Source organism: Atractosteus spatula, chromosome 3, assembly GCF_055471065.1.
Source record: "Atractosteus spatula isolate fAtrSpa1 chromosome 3, fAtrSpa1.hap1, whole genome shotgun sequence".
NCBI classification, from domain to species: Eukaryota; Metazoa; Chordata; class Actinopteri; order Semionotiformes; family Lepisosteidae; genus Atractosteus; species Atractosteus spatula.
The window spans coordinates 67,333,664-67,353,870 of record NC_142708.1 but is presented as its reverse complement, the minus strand read 5'-3'; the positions used below and the strand labels follow the sequence as shown (position 1 = coordinate 67,353,870).

General features: G+C 51.8%; 1 protein-coding gene across 2 annotated transcripts in view; it reads left to right on the top strand.

Moving 5' to 3' along the window:
- The first annotated feature begins 119 nt into the window (after positions 1–119).
- Positions 120–20,207, top strand: part of ctc1 (CST telomere replication complex component 1) — a 23,220-nt gene continuing 3,132 nt past the window's right edge. Inside the window, exons 1-22 of one of the 2 annotated variants that reach the window (XM_088911548.1) lie at positions 120–213; positions 4,811–4,971; positions 5,698–5,950; positions 6,043–6,266; positions 6,369–6,510; positions 6,905–7,552; positions 7,755–7,883; positions 8,316–8,542; positions 9,793–9,946; positions 10,081–10,281; positions 11,262–11,397; positions 13,023–13,137; positions 14,313–14,943; positions 15,324–15,413; positions 15,533–15,667; positions 15,779–15,834; positions 16,676–16,782; positions 17,310–17,475; positions 17,905–17,979; positions 18,607–18,784; positions 19,258–19,322; positions 19,440–19,605. In XM_088911548.1, the coding sequence (XP_088767674.1) occupies positions 172–213; positions 4,811–4,971; positions 5,698–5,950; positions 6,043–6,266; positions 6,369–6,510; positions 6,905–7,552; positions 7,755–7,883; positions 8,316–8,542; positions 9,793–9,946; positions 10,081–10,281; positions 11,262–11,397; positions 13,023–13,137; positions 14,313–14,943; positions 15,324–15,413; positions 15,533–15,667; positions 15,779–15,834; positions 16,676–16,782; positions 17,310–17,475; positions 17,905–17,979; positions 18,607–18,784; positions 19,258–19,322; positions 19,440–19,605 (4,101 nt within the window). In that variant the 5' untranslated portion in view covers positions 120–171. The remainder of the gene's footprint in view (positions 214–4,810; positions 4,972–5,697; positions 5,951–6,042; positions 6,267–6,368; positions 6,511–6,904; positions 7,553–7,754; positions 7,884–8,315; positions 8,543–9,792; positions 9,947–10,080; positions 10,282–11,261; positions 11,398–13,022; positions 13,138–14,312; positions 14,944–15,323; positions 15,414–15,532; positions 15,668–15,778; positions 15,835–16,675; positions 16,783–17,309; positions 17,476–17,904; positions 17,980–18,606; positions 18,785–19,257; positions 19,323–19,439; positions 19,606–20,207) is intronic. The other variant, XM_088911547.1, reaches the window with a different exon arrangement.

Here is a 20,207-nt window from a genome sequence, read left to right as displayed (position 1 = left end):
CAATGAGACGCGTCTGATGTACCCTCGGTTGAAGGTTTATGTACGACACTTTTCCGCTTAGATCGCAGTTTTAGACAGTCGTTCCTGATAGTTTCGTTATTTCGTCTTGGGACAGACCCAGTCTTCGTTGCAGGCTGTGTGTGTTTGCTGTCCGCTCCCGCCGGGAGGAACATGGACGAGTTTCTGAGAGAGTTTCAGTCGCCCAGCCAAGCAGTAAGTGACTGGAGCTCTTTCGTTGAGTCAATAATACAAGCCTCTACAGACCATTCCGGCATCCGTCTGTCTCCGTCCCCCTGTCTGCGTCTGTCAGTCTGTGTCTGTCTCCGTCCTCCTGTCTGCGTCTGTCAATCTGTCTGTCTCCGTACCCCTGTCTGCATCTGTCAGTCTGCGTCTGTCTCCGTCCCCCTGTCTGCATCTGTCAATCTGCGTCTGTCTCCGTCCCCCTGTCTGCATCTGTCAATCTGTGTCTCTCTCCGTCCTCCATTCTGCATCCGTCAGTCTGCGTCTGTCTCCGTCCCCCTGTCTGCATCTGTCAGTCTGCGTCTGTCTCCGTCCCCCTGTCTGCATCTGTCAGTCTGCGTCTGTCTCCGTCCCCCTGTCTGCATCTGTCAGTCTGTCTGTCTCCGTCCTCCTGTCTGCATCCGTCAGTCTGCGTCTGTCAGTCTGTGTCTGTCTCCGTCTTCCTGTCTGCATCTGTCAGTCTGCGTCTACAGTGCCTTGCGAAAGTATTCGGCCCCCTTGAACTTTTCAACCTTTTGCCACATTTCAGGCTTCAAACATAAAGATATACATTTTTTATTTTATGTGAAGAATCACCAACAAGTGGGACACAATTGTGAAGTGGAACGAAATCTATTGGATTTTTGAAACTTTTTTAACTAATAAAAAAATGAAAAGTGGGGCGTGCAAAATTATTCGGCCCCTTTACTTTCAGTGCAGCAAACTCACTCCAGAAGTTCAGCGAGGATCTCTGAATGATCCAATGTTGTCCTAAATGACTGATGGTGATAAATAGAATCCACCTGTGTGTAATCAAGTCTCTGTATAAATGCACCTGCTCTGTGATAGTCTCAAGGTTCTGTTGAAAGCGCAGAGAGCATCATGAAGACCAAGGAACACACCAGGCAGGTCCGTAATACTGTTGTGGAGAAGTTTAAAGCCGGATTTGGATACAAAAAGATTTCCCAAGCTTCAAACATCCCAAGGAGCACTGTGCAAGCGATCATCTTGAAATGGAAGGAGTATCAGACCACTGCAAATCTACCAAGACCTGGCCGTCCCTCTAAACTTTCAGCTCAGACAAGGAGAAGACTGATCAGAGATGCAGCCAAGAGGCCCATGATCACTCTGGATGAACTGCAGAGAACTACAGCTGAGGTGGGAGAGTCTGTCCATAGGACAACAATCAGTCTTACACTGCACAAATCTGGCCTTTATGGAAGAGTGGCAAGAAGAAAGCCATTTCTCAAAGATATCCATAAAAAGTCTCGTCTAAAGTTTGCCACAAGCCACCTGGGAGACACCCCAAACATGTGGAAGAAGGTGCTCTGGTCAGATGAAACCAAAATCGAACTTTTTGGCCACAATGCAAAACGATATGTTTGGCGTAAAAGCAACACAGCTCATCACCCTCAACACACCATCCCCACTGTCAAACATGGTGGTGGCAGCATCATGGTTTGGGCTTGCTTTTCTTCAGCAGGGACAGGAAAGATGGTTAAAATTGAGGGGAAGATGGATGCAGCCAAATACAGGACCATTCTGGATGAAAACCTGTTGGAGTCTGCAAAAGACCTGAGACTGGGACGGAGATTTATCTTCCAACAAGACAATGATCCCAAACATACAGCAAAATCTACAAAGGAATGGTTCACAAATAAACGTATCCAGGTGTTTGAATGGCCAAGTCAAAGTCCAGACCTGAATCCAATCGAGAATCTGTGGAAAGAGCTGAAAACTGCTGTTCACAAACGCTCTCCATCCAACCTCACTGAGCTCGAGCTGTTTTGCAAGGAAGAATGGGCAAGAATTTCAGTCTCTCGATGTGCAAAACTGATAGAGACATACCCCAAGCGACTTGCAGCTGTAATCGCAGCAAAAGGTGGCTCTACAAAGTATTAACGCAAGGGGGCCGAATAATTTTGCACGCCCCACTTTTCATTTTTTTATTAGTTAAAAAAGTTTCAAAAATCCAATAGATTTCGTTCCACTTCACAATTGTGTCCCACTTGTTGGTGATACTTCACATAAAATAAAAAATGTATATCTTTATGTTTGAAGCCTGAAATGTGGCAAAAGGTTGAAAAGTTCAAGGGGGCCGAATACTTTCGCAAGGCACTGTATCTCCGTCCCCCTGTCTGCATCTGTAAGTCTGTCTGTCTCCGTCCCCCTGTCTGCATCTGTAAGTCTGTCTGTCTCCGTCCTCCTGTCTGCATCCGTCAGTCTGCGTCTGTCAGTCTGTGTCTGTCTCCGTCTTCCTGTCTGCATCTGTCAGTCTGCGTCTGTCTCCGTCTTCCTGTCTGCATCTGTCAGTCTGCGTCTGTCTCCGTCCTCCTGTCTGCATCCGTCAGTCTGTGTCTGTCTCCGTCCCCCTGTCTCCGTCCCCCTGTCTGCGTCTGTCAGTCTGCGTCTCTCAGTCTGTGTCTGTCTCCGTCCTCCTGTCTGCATCTGTCAGTCTGTGTCTGTCTCCGTCCTCCTGTCTGCATCTGTCAGTCTGCGTCTGTCTCCGTCCTCCTCTCTGCATCCGTCAGTCTCTCTTAAATCACCTTTTCTATTCATTTCGAATAGCTCTGTTGGCACCAATCATGAAGTACAGTATTCTCAAGTCGGTAATAAGATATTTACAGTGTAAACATACTAATCTGTCTCCTATGTGGGGCTTTTAATTGTCCACGGATAACAAAAATGCGCATGCTATGACCAAGCTCTCCCGTACCTTATACAGTACATACTGTATACATCCTAATAGATGATAGATAGATACTTTATTGATCCCGTGAGGGAAATTGCAGTGCAACAGCAGCTTAACACACACAACACAGCCACAGTGTAACGAATTATATAATAATAGTACAATACATACAATACAATACAAGAGTTACTCACAGTCCGGACGCACAAGAACAAACTAGAACAGAACAGTACACAGAAAATCGTAACACACTCATATCACACATATGAATATAAATATAGATGTAACTATAGATATAAATATAAATGTATTGCACAGGTCCCTGGCATATATTGCACAAAAAGTGGTTGTAAACGGGAAAAATACCCCCTGGCAGATAACAAAAGCACACAACAGGAAATAAACCTAGTCTTGCGCTGAGTTCTAATATAAAGAGGAAAATGATTAAAGCACGACCCTTTACGATTAGTCTTCAGGAAGATGTGAGGAAGTGCGAGAGAAAACGCGCTCATATTTGGAGGCGAGCTTCAGAGGTTCGGAGTCCGGTTGTACTGCGTTTCCATCTCTGTCTGCACCGCTTCCCTGCAAGAAACGATTATATCATTTCTTTCAAATGTTCTAAATGTTGTGCGTGCACCCCCTTAGGTTCATGTTATCTGTCCACTGTAATGCAGTTAGCCCAGCGGTCCAGTCTTCCCAGTTGGAGTCTCTCTCTGTGTGCCTCGCGCCTCGTTAATTATCACACAAGGGCAATGCGTCAGGTGTGGCCCAGACTGTCACCATGCAGGTCGGACACAGTCATATATCTCAGGACTACTGCTGTCTTGTACCACAGTGACAGTAGTGACCATGCAGGTCTCACACAGTTGTGTCTCTGGGCTTGTACCTGCTGCACCTGTCTTGTACCACAGTGACAGTAGTGACCAGTGAGTGACCATGCAGGTCTCACACAGTTGTGTCTCTGGGCTTGTACCTGCTGCACCTGTCTTGTACCACAGTGACAGTAGTGATCAGTGAGTGACCATGCAGGTCTCACACAGTCGTGTCTCTGGGCTTGTACCTGCTGCAGCTGTCTTGTACCACAGTGACAGTAGTGACCAGTGAGTGACCATGCAGGTCTCACACAGTCGTGTCTCTGGGCTTGTACCTGCTGCAGCTGTCTTGTACCACAGTGACAGTAGTGACCAGTGAGTGACCATGCAGGTCTCACACAGTCGTGTCTCTGGGCTTGTACCTGCTGCAGCTGTCTTGTACCACAGTGACAGTAGTGACCAGTGAGTGACCATGCAGGTCTCACACAGTCGTGTCTCTGGGCTTGTACCTGCTGCAGCTGTCTTGTACCACAGTGACAGTAGTGACCAGTGAGTGACCATGCAGGTCTCACACAGTTGTGTCTCTGGGCTTGTACCTGCCGCAGCTTTATCAGACACAGTATCTACTGTGTGTTATACAGATCTTTTTTAAAGCCTGGCCATATTTATTATACTGGTTCTCATGTGTTTATGGAAATTCCATGTTTGGTAAAATGGCATCTGGACCATCTCAGGCATTCTGTGCATCCTGCAGAGCCTGATGCAGATGCTCATGTAGATTGTTGATATTTATAGAGCAGTGCTTGAACACCCTGAATGGAGAGCAGGTATGCTGCTTTTGTACTTGTCTGCCTGTTAGTCTGTTCTCTCTCCATCAATCCAGTCTGCTGCTGTGCTTTCTGTCTCTGTTCCTCTGTTCCCCATCTATCTCTAGGTGTGGTTTCTGTCTCTCTTTCTCCATCTGTCTCTAGCTATGGTTTCTCTGTCGTTACTGTGTGCATCTGTGGATTCTGTCTGCAGCTGTGGTGCCTCTTTGTGTCTGTAGTTTCAGACTCTAGCTGTGGTTCCCTATCACTCTGTCTCTCAGGAAGTTCAGTGGCTCCAGGATGTCTACTGTTTCACTGAGAAGAACCTGCTTCCTGTGGGAGAGCTTGCTGGGAGCTGTGTCGCCATGCTCGCATTGGCTGTTGTCAGGACGACACAGCAGGCGCTGGGCACTGGCCCAGACTCGGTGCCTCTCAGCTACAGGTATATACCATTTTAAAGGCAGACTCAACTCTCTTTGCGCTGTAGTCAATCACTCCACGTTTTACAGTGCTGATAATCTAACTTCCATTGCACACCTGGATAATCCACCCATATTTTCCAAGCTGCAGAAGACTCCTCCACAGACTGAAACCATTTCTTCCAAACAGTCAGGGCATCGGTTTCTGCAGTTTGCCTGGCTCGCCTGTTCCAGAATCCCACAACCCTTTGTGTAAAGAAAAGCCCCCTGTTCTCATTTTTATTTGTGCTGTTCTGTAGTTTCCAGTCATGTCCTCTAAAGACTCCACTAAGATAAACACGTGTTCCTCTCCACACATATTCTGTGTTTGTTCTACAAGACTGCATTACTGCACTAGATACAGTCTCACTTTTCAGCTTTTTCTACAAGTTTTATTTCGAAATAAGCTTGAAAGTTGGAGCATGTGGTGTTGCTTCTACACAAGACCCTCCTATGCTTTGACACTTCTAATAAGTTAACAACAGAATTGATCCCTAATTGGTCAATTAACCCATTTCGATAATTAAGGTACAGCTAGGGCAAAGACTCGCAATGACATGGAATTCAGGACGCAAGCTTCGCTCTACTTGGTCTACACGGTGCTTAAAGTTTGTCTGTGTCTGAACCTCTCTTTCTCGGTGCCTTTTTAGCGCGCACTCTGTTGTCTGATATGTCTGAAGCACTGTCTCCTACCACGTTGTCTCTGCCAGGCTGGTCTCCATGGGAGAGCTGGTTGCCAGGCAACACACGCCATGCTGCAGTCATGTGACCTGGAGCACAAGTCAGTTCCGAGAATGGGCCCAGGAGGGTGAGCGGCGTGTGGCTAACTGCAGAGTCTTGCCCCGGGACAACCTTCTGCTGATTGGCTGCCTGACAGATCACCATAGCAACAGCCGGGGCGGGGAAGCTGTGTATGATGGGAGTTTGAGTCTAAAGGATGGAAGTGGTTCTTTGTATTGTGAGGTGTGCTTGAAAGATTTTTTTATATACTGTAATTGGATACAGCGTGCTATAACACATACCTGTTGATTTTAATAAAACTGTTGTCCTTGTAGGTTCTCCATCTGTCTACTGATTGGCTGGGTCGGTTGATGCTGTTTCCAAACTGGAACTACATCCCCCAGAATGCTGCAAGTTCAGGACAGAAAGTAGAAGGTTATCTGGAGCTGTGCTGCCCCCCACTGCCTATACTACCCAGCCCTTTGACCCTTGAACCTGAAGAACCCCTGTTTGAGGGAGCCTTGAGACCACATGAAACTGCCAGGCTCCTCAAACAGCGGTGAGGAAGAGGGAGACTATAAAACATATCATGGGTGACAAAGAAAGTGTGTATTGTAGTGACCAGTCAGTAAACTGGTTCCGCTTTCTGTCTGTTTTCCAGGTTTCGTAGTCCTGGTGTCAGGCTGGTGGTCTGTGGGCAGGTATCGCTACTCTGCCCCCTGCTGAACATTGCTGGAAAGACTTTCTTCTGCTTCACACTGAGTGACAGAGAGAGAGAGAATAGTGTGCCCGTGCTGGTCATGGTGAGTGAGGGGTTAACACAGAGACACTGGACACTACAGTCCATTAACACTGCACTGAGAGAGAGGGGTTAATACAGACACACTGGACACTACAGTCCATTAACACTGCACTGAGAGAGAGAGGTTAATACAGACACACTGGACACTACAGTCCATTAACACTGCACTGAGAGAGAGAGATGGGTTAATACAAACACACTGGACACTACAGTCCATTAACACTGCACTGAGAGAGAGGGGTTAATACAGACACACTGGACACTACAGTACATTAACACTGCACTGAGAGAGAGGGGGGTTACTACAGACACACTGGACACTACAGTACATTAACACTGCACTGAGAGAGATGAGGAGCATAACTTGTTCACAGTTTCTGTCTTGTCTCCCACAGAACCCCTCTCTGCTGCACTGGCGGCAGTGTCTGAGCGTTGGCGTTTGTGTGGTCATCTCCGGGCTGCGTGTGTGCACACTGCGCCGTGTGGCCGCACAACTGGTTCTCTGCCCAACTCCCCAGTCCCGCCTGTGGCTCCTGGAACACTTCAAGGCACCGTGGGAGACACCTGGGCAGGCCCAGGCAGATACACAGGCAGTGCTGAGCAGATGGACACAAGAACAGACAGCAGGAGACACGCGGACAGAAGGACAGACACTGACAGACACAGAGACAGAAGAACAGACAGCAGGAGACACACAGACAGAAGAACAGACAGCAGGATACACACAGACAGAAGGACAGACACTGACAGACACAGAGACAGAAGGACAGACAGCAGGAGACACACAGACAGAAGGACAGACACTGACAGACACAGAGACAGAAGAACAGAGAACAGGAGACACATGGACACAAGAACAGACAGAAGGAGACACACAGAAAGAAGAACAGACAGCAGGAGACACATGGAGACAAGAACGGACAGCAGGACAGATGGATCCTGAACCAGACAGAACTACAGGCCCAAAGACTGACGGACAGCCTGTCTCTGTTAAGCCAGTCCTGCGGTGCACAGCCAAGCGGTCCAAAGTCATTGATTATAAGGTGAGCATGACTGTCACCCAGTGTGTCAAGGATCGTAGAAAAGACTCCCACTACACAGCAGTCTAATCCATCCCAGGTTTTACAAAGTTGTCATCCAGAGTCCCAGTGCACTGCAGTCTGATCCAGGAGAAGTGCACTGAGAGTGTGAGCGTCAGGCAATGTGTGTTGTGTGTCTTCTAAGCTCTATCTCACCCTCTGACAGGGAGTGATTTCACGGGTGCTGATCGCAGAGGCAGGGCTTTATGAGCTTGATGGGGAGGTGGGGCTCTGCCTGGCCTATCAGCAGGTTCTGAACTATGGTCGGGGCCTGAGGCCTGGAGCAGAGGTTAAGGTGAGTGAGAGGAAGAGAATGATTGACCTTCTGTCATCTTGTTTCTTAATTACTTCTTCTGTATCTTTTCTTCATCTCTCTCTCAGTGCAGTGTTAATGGACTGTAGTGTCCAGTGTGTCTGTATTAACCCCTCTCTCTCTCAGTGCAGTGTTAATGGACTGTAGTGTCCAGTGTGTCTGTATTAACCCCTCTCTCTCAGTGCAGTGTTAATGTACTGTAATGTCCAGTGTGTCTGTATTAACCCCTCTCTCTCAGTGCAGTGTTAATGACTGTAGTGTCCAGTGTGTCTGTATTAACCCCTCTCTCTCAGTGCAGTGTTAACGTACTGTAGTGTCCAGTGTGTCTGTATTAACCCCTCTCTCTCAGTGCAGTGTTAATGGACTGTAGTGTCCAGTGTGTCTGTATTAACCCCTCTCTCTTTCTCTCTGCAGCTCAGCCATGTCCACTTCATGTACCACCCCTCACCTCATTTCCCGCCCACGTTGCTTTGCTGCTGTCTGCGGACCGCTCTGCAGATCGAGGGGTTCAGCGCAGTGGGGTCGGAGTTTGTGCCCTTTCATCACCAGAAGAGCCTGTATGTCCGTGTGCTGCTGGAGAGAGAGCTGGGCGTGTCCCAGTACCTGTGGGCATGTCACTGTGCCGCCACACTCGGAGAGAGGTATCTCCAACACCGGAGAGACGGAGGGAGCGATGGTTTGGAGAAACATAAGGACGAGGGAGAAGGATGACCGGAGCAGAGACATGAATAGATGTCAGGGGAGTAGGAGGGGGAGGGAGGATGATGGAGAGAGGTTTTATAGAGGCAGACAGTGCAGGAGGGTGAGGATGTTTATCTGGGCAATGCTTGTGTGTTCTCCTGCCAACATCAAAAACTTTTAATGGAGTTGTTTCTTCAAAACTGAAGAAGCTGATCATCAGTGTTTGTGGTAAGAGACCAGACTCTCATTGGACAGAAGATCAGTTGCACATTGAAGATCCCTTCCAGGTTTTACAGTTCTGTCAGACTCCTGTTGCACAGCAGGGAGATCCACTTCAGGTTTTGGAGTTCTGTCAGACTCTTATTGCACAGCAGGGAGATCCACTTCAGGTTTTGGAGTTCTGTCAGACTCCTATTGCACAGCAGAGAAATCCACTTCAGGTTTTGCAGTTCTGTCAGACTCCTGTTGCACAGCAGGGAGATCCACTTCAGGTTTTGGAGTTCTGTCAGACTCTTATTGCACAGCAGGGAGATCCACTTCAGGTTTTGCAGTTCTGTCAGACTCCAATTGCACAGCAGGGAGATCCACTCCAGGTTTTGCAGTTCTGTCAGACTCCTATTGCACAGCAGGGAGATCCACTCCAGGTTTTGCAGTTCTGTCAGACTCCTATTGCACAGCAGGGAGATCCACTCCAGGTTTTGCAGTTCTGTCAGACTCCTGTTGCACAGCAGGGAGATCATCTGCAGGTTTTGCAGTTCTGTCAGACTCCTATTGCACAGCAGGGAGATCCACTCCAGGTTTTGCAGTTCTGTCAGACTCCTATTGCACAGCAGGGAGATCCACTCCAGGTTTTGCAGTTCTGTCAGACTCCTGTTGCACAGCAGGGAGATCCTCTGCAGGTTTTGCAGTTCTGTCAGACTCCTATTGCACAGCAGGGAGATCCACTCCAGGTTTTGCAGTTCTGTCAGACTCCTATTGCACAGCAGGGAGATCCACTCCAGGTTTTGCAGTGTTCATCATGATCGAGTGAATAAGCTGAAAGTTTCTCCCCTGTTCCCTTTACTGTGAGCACATTGGTCTGTGTTTGTGTAGCTAAGCTATCAGACACATGTAGTCTTCTGCTCCATGACTGAGTTTTTAAACCTCTGCCTCTGCCGTCGTGCTGTGTGCTCAAGGCCCTGCGAGACTCAGGCCCCCTCTCTGCTCCCAGGCTGTGTCCCCGGGTCGTGCGGCCAGGCCGGATGCGTGCCGTGGCGGGACGGTTCCTGCGCTCCCTGCTGCCAGACTCGGAAGCAGGAGCCCCGGGGCGGAGGGACATATACAGAGAGATGCTGGAGGAGCCGCACTGCTGCCCCCTGGTGGAGGTGAGGGACCCCCAGTGTAAAGGGGTGCGCCTGTGAGTTGATGTGGACAGGAGTAAAAAGAATTACAGCTGCCCCCCCCCCCTCAGCTCTGTGTAGTAACTCCCCGACTCTCTCTTCCTCTCTCTGTCTCTCAGTACAGTGTCAACGCTCCTCCCCCCTGTCAGACCCCCTCTGTCAGCGAGCTGGTCTCTCTGGGGGAGTCTCTGGGCTGGGAGTCCCTGTGTCTGCCCTCGCTGCTGCCCCCCACGGCCCCCCACCTGACCAGCGCTGAGCTCAACCCCTTCCTGGCCTGGTCTGTGCTCTCCCAGCCAGCCTGGAGCCTGCGGCCGCCCGCTGTGAGTCACTAACCTGGACTGGACGGGACTGGACTGGAGTACTACTGTCTGGACAGGACTAGTGTGGAGAACAACAGACTGTACTGGAGCACAAGAGACAGGCAGTGTGGTGGCTCAGTTCCTAAGGATCTGCGCCTGTGGCTGGAATCCCGCGGCTGGCAGAGAAATCCTACTCCGTTGGGCCCCTGAGCAAGGCCCTTAACCCCAACTGCTCCAGGGGCGCTGTATAAATGGCTGACCCTGCGCTCTGACCCCAGGCTTCTCTCCCTGTCTGTGTGCCTGTGTGTCTCATGGAGAGCAAGCTGGGGTATGCAAAAAGACAAATTCCTAATGCAAGAAATGATATATGGCCAATAAAGTGATCTTCATTAGGCTGGAGTACGACTGTCTGGACTGGAGTACGACAGACTGGAGTACGATGGACTGGACTGGAATGTGACAAACTGGACTGGAGTGTAGTACCTTAGACTGGACTGCATAATGTTTGTGATGATAATTCCATGCATTTATTATATGGCACTTATAAGGATCCCAAAGTGCTTCCCATACAAGAGGGGACCCACTTCTCCCCCCTTTTCTGTACTGCCCCTACCTGGGCAATATACAGCCACCCCCCTACGCACAGGTCAGGGGGAGGAGGGAGACACTGCTGCACCAGCTGAGTTAAAGGCCAGTCTGGGGTTCAGCCTGGACACTGGGGTGAAGACCCCTGCTCTTCCACTGCCCTGGGGTCTTCACTGACCACATGGTCACAAATCTGCTCCTACAGAGTGGCAAACAGGCAGCTGCTTGGGCGAACATTCGCTGGGTGTGACCCAGGCGGTACCGGGCTTCAGCAGAGCGAGTCTGGTTTCGTGATCCCTTGCTGCTGGAGCAGACGCTGGCCAGTGATCAGGACGGCGGTCCAGCCCGCCGTGCGCGAGACTCCGCGGGCGTTACCTGCCCCGGCGCGTGAACCGAGCTGCTCTGTCTGTGTGCAGGTGCTGGCCGGCGTGCTGAAGCCCTGCGGCCGCAGTGGCCGCCTGCAGCTGCTGGACCAGACGGGGGCGGTGGAGTGTGTGTGCGTGGAGAGGGATGGGGACACGCAGCGCGCCCTCAGCAACACGGCCTGGATCGGTAACGCAGCCGGCTCTGTCATCAAGACTCAGCTGTCTCTCCCCGTCTGAGCGCCTGTCAGACTGCCAGTGTGCCTGTCGGAGTGTCTGCACCCCTGTCAGAGTGCCAGTGTGCCTGTCGGAGTGTCTGCACCCCTGTCAGAGTGCCAGTGTGGGGTCGCAGTGTCTGCACCCCTGTCAGAGTGCCAGGGTGCCTGTCGGAGTGTCTGCACCCCTGTCAGAGTGTCAGTGTGGGGTCGCAGTGTCTGCACCCCTGTCAGAGTGCCAGGGTGCCTGTCGGAGTGTCTGCACCCCTGTCAGAGTGCCAGGGTGCCTTTCGGAGTGTCTGCACCCCTGTCAGAGTGCCAGGGTGCCTGTCGGAGTGTCTGCACCCCTGTCAGAGTGTCAGTGTGGGGTCGCAGTGTCTGCACCCCTGTCAGAGTGCCAGGGTGCCTGTCGGAGTGTCTGCACCCCTGTCAGAGTGTCAGTGTGGGGTCGCAGTGTCTGCACCCCTGTCAGAGTGCCAGGGTGCCTGTCGGAGTGTCTGCACCCCTGTCAGAGTGTCAGTGTGGGGTCGCAGTGTCTGCACCCCTGTCCGAGTGCCAGGGTGCCTGTCGGAGTGTCTGCACCCCTGTCAGAGTGCCAGGGTGCCTGTCGGAGTGTCTGCACCCTTGTCAGAGTGCCAGGGTGCCTGTTGGAGTGTCTGCACCCCTGTCAGAGTGTCAGTGTGGGGTCGCAGTGTCTGCACCCCTGTCAGAGTGCCAGGGTGCCTGTTGGAGTGTCTGCACCCCTGTCAGAGTGTCAGTGTGGGGTCGCAGTGTCTGCACCCCTGTCAGAGTGCCAGGGTGCCTGTCGGAGTGTCTGCACCCCTGTCAGAGTGCCAGGGTGCCTGTCGGAGTGTCTGCACCCCTGTCAGAGTGCCAGTGTGCCTGTCGGAGTGTCTGCACCCCTGTCAGAGTGTCAGTGTGGGGTCGCAGTGTCTGCACCCCTGTCAGAGTGCCAGGGTGCCTGTCGGAGTGTCTGCACCCCTGTCAGAGTGCCAGGGTGCCTGTCGGAGTGTCTGCACCCCTGTCAGAGTGTCAGTGTGGGGTCGCAGTGTCTGCACCCCTGTCAGAGTGCCAGGGTGCCTGTCGGAGTGTCTGCACCCCTGTCAGAGTGTCAGTGTGGGGTCGCAGTGTCTGCACCCCTGTCAGAGTGCCAGGGTGCCTGTCGGAGTGTCTGCACCCCTGTCAGAGTGCCAGGGTGCCTGTCGGAGTGTCTGCACCCCTGTCAGAGTGCCAGTGTGCCTGTCGGAGTGTCTGCACCCCTGTCAGAGTGTCAGTGTGGGGTCGCAGTGTCTGCACCCCTGTCCGAGTGCCAGGGTGCCTGTCGGAGTGTCTGCACCCCTGTCAGAGTGCCAGGGTGCCTGTCGGAGTGTCTGCACCCCTGTCAGAGTGTCAGTGTGGGGTCGCAGTGTCTGCACCCCTGTCCGGGTGCCAGGGTGCCAGTCTGGTGTCACAGTGTCTGCACCCCTGTCAGAGTGCCAGAGTGCCTGTCAGAGTGCCAGGGTGACTGTCGGAGTGTCTGCACCCCTGTCAGAGTGCCAGAGTGCCTGTCGGAGTGTCTGTGTTCGAGGTTAATCCCTCTCTCCTGTCTCTCTGTCTCCAGGCTGTCTGGTCTCAGTTCGTCGCTTCTCCATGGTGACGGAGAGATTCCTGAAGACTGAATTCCCGTCCTGGAGACACCTGGATCAGCAGCAGTACATTAAAGAGCGGAGCTGCAGGTACCAGGCCGGTCCTGTAGGAAAAACCCCACAGAGAGCTTGAGACTTCGAGCCAGGTCCTCTAACCTCTCATGGGAACAGCTGTCCTTCAGTGTGCAGCCGTCTCTGTTTCAGCAAAATCACGGTACCAGGAGCATGCACTAGATGTTGTTTGCTGGGTGTTATCCCGACTGGTTTTGGTTGTCAGGTTTTGAGTCAACGAGGAAGCAGGCTGTGCTGGGCTTCCGGAGGCAGGGTTTAAAGGTCAGTGTCTGGACTTGGGTCTGAGCTCTGACTTCGGAACAGGTTGTGTTTGTCTCTTGAGCAGTTTGGCACCGACAATCTCTTCGCTTTCTCAATGGCTGAATGAATGTAATCTCTCCGGAACAAACATGACGACGGAGACTCTCCCTGTGTATTTTCATTCATTGAGCAAGCGACTGAGGCCGGCCCCCCCGCGTCCTGTCCGTCTGCTCCGATTGGTGACCGACCCCGGAAGAGGTGAAGAAACTGATAGCAGCAGGGAAGCTTCCCGCACGGCTCTGAGATTTCTCGTCGGGACCCTGGCTTGTTCCAAGACAAACACCGGCCCTTTCCTGCCAGCGGCCCTGGGGGTCAGCCTGAGCAAACACTCGCGCGGGCAGCTCGGGGTCGATCCGGGCAGCGGAGCCAGGCCGGGCCAGGCTGGGGCCTGGTAGCTGTGCCGGCACTGCAGCGCGGCTTTGGAATAGGAAATACGGTGACCTCCCGACTCTTATAGATCGGGAATCCAGGAGTACAGGATCCCCCCCTCACAGTGTTCAGGAATACAGTAACCCCCCACTTTAGTAATGATCAAGAATACAGTGATCCCCTTCTCTTAAGATTCAGGAATGCAGTGACTCCCTTTTAATGTTCATTAATACAGTGACACCCTACTCTTCATGGTGACGAATACAGTGACCCCCTTATTAATGATCAAAAATAGAGTGATCCCCTCCTCTTAATATTCAGGAATACAGTGGCCTGCTCTTCTCTCAGTGTTCAGTAGTACAGTGATCTCTTCTCTCAGTGTTTAGTAGTACAGTGGCATGCTCTGCTTTCAGTGTTCAGTACTACAGTGATCTCTGCTGTCAGTGTTCAGTAGTACAGTGGCCTGCTCTGCTCTCAGTGTTCAGTAGTACAGTGGCCTACTCTCTGTCTCCTCTGTCCTGCAGGGTGTATGTTCAGTTCTGTGTTGGTGACCTGGAGCTGCTCAGCCCGTCGGCGGCCATGTCTCGGCTCCGCAGCGCAGGACAGACGCAGAGCCCCAGCGTGAGGGAGACTCCGGGAGACCCGGAGGGGCTGGGCGGGGCGAGGAAGACTCCGGGAGACCCAGAGGGGCTGGTGAGGAAGACTCCGGGAGACCCCGAGGGGCTGGGCGGAGCGAGGAAGACTCCGGGCGACCCGGGGGTGCTGGGCGGGGCGAGGAAGAGATTGAGAAGTGTCGCTGAAGATTCAGAAGAGCCAGAATGGGGGGCAGGAGTGCAGAGCACAAAGGGAGCGGGTCCGAGAGCTACCCCACTGTCATCGAGCCCTGCCTGCACTCTGACCTCAGCTGGATCTATCCGGTCAGAGGTCGCGACCCCGCCGCCCTGCGTGTCAGTGCTCTTCCGGGTCCTGGAGAAGGAGGGCCTGTCCTTCCGCAATATGGCCTCCAACCAGGCACCTGGTCCGGCTGGGCTCAAGATGAGCTTTGGAGCATCTGCTGTGCTGCTTGGGGAGCCCCGTGTATGTGCAGGGGACTCCAATAACACCCATCTCCCCCCGGAGGAGACAGAGAGTGGAGACAATGGCGCCCCCTGCAGGGTAAGATGCGCTACTGCAGTGCTGATGGTCACATGGCGGAAATGTCTGGTCCTGTTCGTCTAATTCTCTGCAGGAATATAGGGAATGAAAGCTTTGTGCTTTGTGCTGTATCTGGTCTCCCAGGGCTTGCAACTCTTAGTTATAAAATTGCAATGGCAGAATTGTAGGCAAAAAGTCCTACTATTACTAGTGCTGTCAGGGCAGACTCAGTGTGTAAGAGTGCTGTTTTAAATACTTGTAGTTTTTGGATGATATTGCCAACTGTCCAGTATAAACGGACATAGAGGGACATCTAGTGTTTTCATCATAAAATGATGTCTGGTATTGACTTTGAACATGATTCCCCTTTCCTCCATTGCAACTGGTCAAAATGCTGGCAGGTGCAGCTGCTCTTCCTGGGCGGGGCCGTGCGCTGGTTCCACCTGCTGCAGCCGGGCTGCCTGTACAGGCTGGTCGCGCCGGACACCGCGGTCAGTACCGCCTCGCCCCACGTCTGCGAGTGTCCATGCGGTCCCTTTCGCTCCGTGCCTTGACCCTTCTATCTCTCTCTCTCTCTCTCTCTCTCTCTCTCTCTCTCTCTCTCTCTCAGGACCCCAGCGTTCTCTCCAGCCCCTCCCGCCCCACCTATACTGGTCCCCAGTGCCCTGAGGCACGCTCCCTCCCAGTGCTCCCACACTGGCAGATCCACACGCTGGCACTGGCCCCTGTGCCAGCGCCGAGACAGGTGACTGAGCACGTTAAGCAGGAGGAGGCTGACTCTTATTCCTGAAGCTGTAGATATAAATACACTTTACAGTGGGATAAAATCTTGTCCTTTTGACCTGTGTTCCTTCAGGTGTCGGAGAGCAGTGATCACAGGATACTGTCGGTGTCTGAAGTTCTGGACGGCAGGTAAAGGCATTATTGTTCTTGTGAATAACAGACCAGACTCCCAGCGCCCTGCACGCTCATCCACTCCAGGGCTTCCTTTCCCAAGGTGCTGATGACATCAACCCAGTGGACGTGTTTAAAGCCCACAGGCGGAAACTAAGATGATATTTAAAACTGAGAACGAGAGGCTCTTCTTTACGCAAAGGGTGGTGGAAGTGGTGAACAAGCTTCCCACCGTCATTGAAGCCAGTAACTTTCCAGGAACAGCTGGGTGAGATCCCGAGATTAATTAGCTAGTAAAATCGAAATGAACCAGATGGGCCGAACAGCCTTCTCTCTATTGCAGCTTCTCTCGTGTTCTCATCACGCGCAGGCCCTTCAGATCACGTGTGTTTCCTTCGAATTGTCGCTCCACCTCGGTCTGTGCAGATCGAGTCGCGGTAAGGAAACAAGCTTGACGACTCCAGCTCCTGCAGCTGCTTCTGTACAGGAGCCTCGTGCAGCCGGCAGAGCCTGACGTGGATCAGACTGCTGGGCAGCGGGAGTCAGGTGACAGGACTGTAAATCCTGGAGTGGATCAGACTGCGGGGCAGCAGGAGTCTGGTGACAAGACTGTAAATCCTGGACTAGATCAGACTGCTGGGCAGCGGGAGTCAGGTAACAGGACTGTAAATCCTGGAGTGGATCAGACTGCTGGGCAGCGGGAGTCAGGTAACAGGACTGTAAATCCTGGAGTGGATCAGACTGCTGTGCAGTGGGAGTCTGGTGATAAGACTAAATCCTGGAGTGGATCAGACTGCTGTGTGGCTTGGACTTGCTTCCCTTTTTTAATTTATTCGCTCTGTTTTGCTCTTGCTCGCAGGACTCTCTTCTCCCTCGTCTCATTCAAGGGCCGAATATCTCAGAGAATCACACTGCAGGGTGTTAGAGACAAGACTCCTGATGTCCAGCTACAGCCCAGCTTGTGTGGTAAGTGCCTGACCGTACGTCATCTTTCTGTTAGTGTTAATGGAATGTAGTGTCCAGTGTGTCTGTATTAACCCCTCTCTCTCAGTGCAGTGTTAATGACTGTAGTGTCCAGTGTGTCTGTATTAACCCCTCTCTCTCAGTGCAGTGTTAATGGACTGTAGTGTCCAGTGTGTCTGTATTAACCCCTCTCTCTCAGTGCAGTGTTAATGACTGTAGTGTCCAGTGTGTCTGTATTAACCCCTCTCTCTCAGTGCAGTGTTAATGGACTGTAGTGTCCAGTGTGTCTGTATTAACCCCTCTCTCTCAGTGCAGTGTTAATGACTGTAGTGTCCAGTGTGTCTGTATTAACCCCTCTCTCTCAGTGCAGTGTTAATGTACTGTAGTGTCCAGTGTGTCTGTATTAACCCCTCTCTCTCAGTGCAGTGTTAATGTACTGTAGTGTCCAGTGTGTCTGTATTAACCCCTCTCTCTCTCAGTGCAGTGTTAATGTACTGTGGTGTCCAGTTTGTCTGTATTTACTCCTCTAGGTGTGGCAGTGGAGAAGGCTCCTGGTGCGAGGCTGACAGTGTGTGATTGTCTTACGCCCTGGATCTCTCTTCAGGTCTACATTGAACTATCCCACAATCCCTACACTCCTGGTCTCATCCCAGGAGCCACAGTGCTGTTCCAGAAATTCCACAGGAGAGTGTCCCGGTCAGTGTGGGAAGTACAGGGTGCCTGATAAGTACTTGGTCGGGTCTGGAGCTGGGACTGTAGTGTGGAACAGGGGTCAGTGAAGGCTCATTCTCACAGGGCGAAGTGATGCACTGGCAGCAGTGTTTGCCGCTCAGAGCAGAGCTGAGACAAGTCGTGAGAGCAGATAGCTGAGAGGGTGGCCTGGCAGAGCTAAACATGACTAACTGGTTCCAAACACTGATCATCCCTCTTTAATGAGGAACTTATGATGAAAACCTATGACGTTGACCCACTTTGTGTGCTGCACATGGTGCCACTCAGCCATGTTTCAGTCAGGTTGTGTTGTTTTGTGTGTTGTTGTGTTTTAGGGCCCACAGTGTGTACAGCCACTCTGAGCCAGCTGTGTGACACTCAGGTTGTGTTGTGTGTTGTGTTGTTGTGTCTTAGGGCCCACAGTGTGTACTGCCGCTCTGTGCCACTCAGCTGTGTGACAGTTGAACAGCTGGGAAACGGACAAAGCTGGTGAGTCTGAAAGCTCTTGCTCTCCATCCATCTCTGTCCATTCCTCACACTCCCTCTCTCTCTGTCCATTTGTCACACTCCCTCTCTCTCTCAATTCAATTCAAGGTGCTTTATTAGCATGACCGATGGGTACAATCAGTGTTGCCAAAGCAAATCTCTCTCTCTCTGTCTGTTCCTCACACTCCCTCTCTGTCTCTCTCTGTCTGTTCCTCACACTCACTTTCTGTCTCTCTCTGTCCGTTCCTCACACTCCCTCGCTCTCTGTCAATTTGTCACACTCTCTCTCTCCTTCTCTGTCTCTGATCGGTAATAGACCAGGTGACTCCTACTCATGTCTGAAGCCATAAACATTCGTGGCCTCAGAGAAAGAACCTCTCTCGGGACACAGGTTGAACTCTGTGGCCCTCACATGGTGGGTTTGAGCAGGTGGGACTGTCTGCTATGTGCTAAGACACACAGAAGCTTGTAGCAATTCTGAACTGAGCAAGTGTGCACTGGGGAATGCATAAGAACTCATTTTATTTGACTTCTTTTATTTTGATGATTGATTATCTCTGTTAATCTATGATGTGTCTTTTTATTCTCAATGGATTCATGGGCTCGTTCTTCCCTTTTTCCTATCATCAGGCCTGCCGACTCTTCAGGCCATCCCTCCTCCGAAACTCCCCTTCCCATCATGCTCCTGGGGGAGTGGGAAGCCGGGCAGCCCCGGTGCATTATGGGTCGTGTGCGATGTCATGTAGTGTGCGTCCTCTTCCTGCAGCTGCAGTGGGTGTGCTCACTGTGCAGCAGTGTCTTCAAACAGGTCCGTCTCTTGTAAATTCCCCCTGTATCTGTACACTTTATCTGCTAAGATAAGCCATACAAACCTTAAACCTTCCTTACAGAAAATTGTGAATGTATCTCCAGATCTGATGGTGATGAGTGTGAATGTGAAGTTACTGATGAGCTGTTCTGAGTGTCTTTACAGTCTCTACAGATCTGGTGGTGATGAGTGTGAATGTGAAGATACAGAGGAGCTGGACTGAGTGTCTTTACAGTCTCTACAGATCTGATGGTGATGAGTGTGAATGTGAAGATACAGATGAGCTGGACTGAGTGTCTTTACAGTCTCTACAGATCTGATGGTGATGAGTGTGAATGTGAAGATAAAGATGAGCTGGACTGAGTGTCTTTACAGTCTCTACAGATCTGAGGATGATGGAGTGTTTCTGTGAAGTTATAGCTCCTTTGTCCTTTTCAGCTTGTGTTATAGTCTTGTGTTTCTGTGTCCAACAGGGTCGCTGCACAAGGAATTACCCCCCCTGTCACTCTGACAGTGGAGTCTTCCAGGCAGAGGCAAAGTGAGAATGTGGCTGGGCAACTACAGTCTGTGTATCTCTGTCATTTCTGATTGTCCATCAGTAAGCCACGGGACAGTCCGTCCAAGTGTCTTTAGCAGTGTCTGTATGTCTGTCCAGGGCTGTGGTGGAGGATGGCAGTGGGGAGGCCCAGGTGTGGTTTTCAACTCCGACAGTCCCAGCGCTGCTCTCATTGGGTCCCTCGGAGTGGGCGGGGCTGCAGACGCACATCAGAGCCAGAGGTCACCTGAGGGTCATCCATCGAGGGAGGAGTCCTGAGAACAGAGTGAGCGAGAGGAAAAGGAGATGGTGCTGAGAGCAGAGAATGATTGTGTGATAGAGGCACATTGTAACAGATCGCTCTGCTGTCTGTGTGACAGAGACACGCTGGGACAGACCGCTCTGCTGTCTGTGTGACAGAGAAACGCTGGGACAGATCGCTCTGCTGTCTGTGTGACAGAGACACGCTGGGACAGATCGCCCTGCTGTCTGTGTGACAGAGACACGCTGGGACAGATCGCCCTGCTGTCTGTGTGACAGAGACACGCTGGGACAGATCGCTCTGCTGTCTGTGTGACAGAGACACGCTGGGACAGATCGCTCTGCTGTCTGTGTGACAGAGAAACGCTGGGACAGATCGCTCTGCTGTCTGTGTGACAGAGACATGCTGGGACAGATCGCTCTGCTGTCTGTGTGACAGAGAAACGCTGGGACAGATCGCTCTGCTGTCTGTGTGACAGAGAAACGCTGGGACAGATCGCTCTGCTGTCTGTGTGACAGAGACACGCTGGGACAGATCGCTCTGCTGTCTGTGTGACAGAGACACGCTGGGACAGATCGCCCTGCTGTCTGTGTGACAGAGACACGCTGGGACAGATCGCTCTGCTG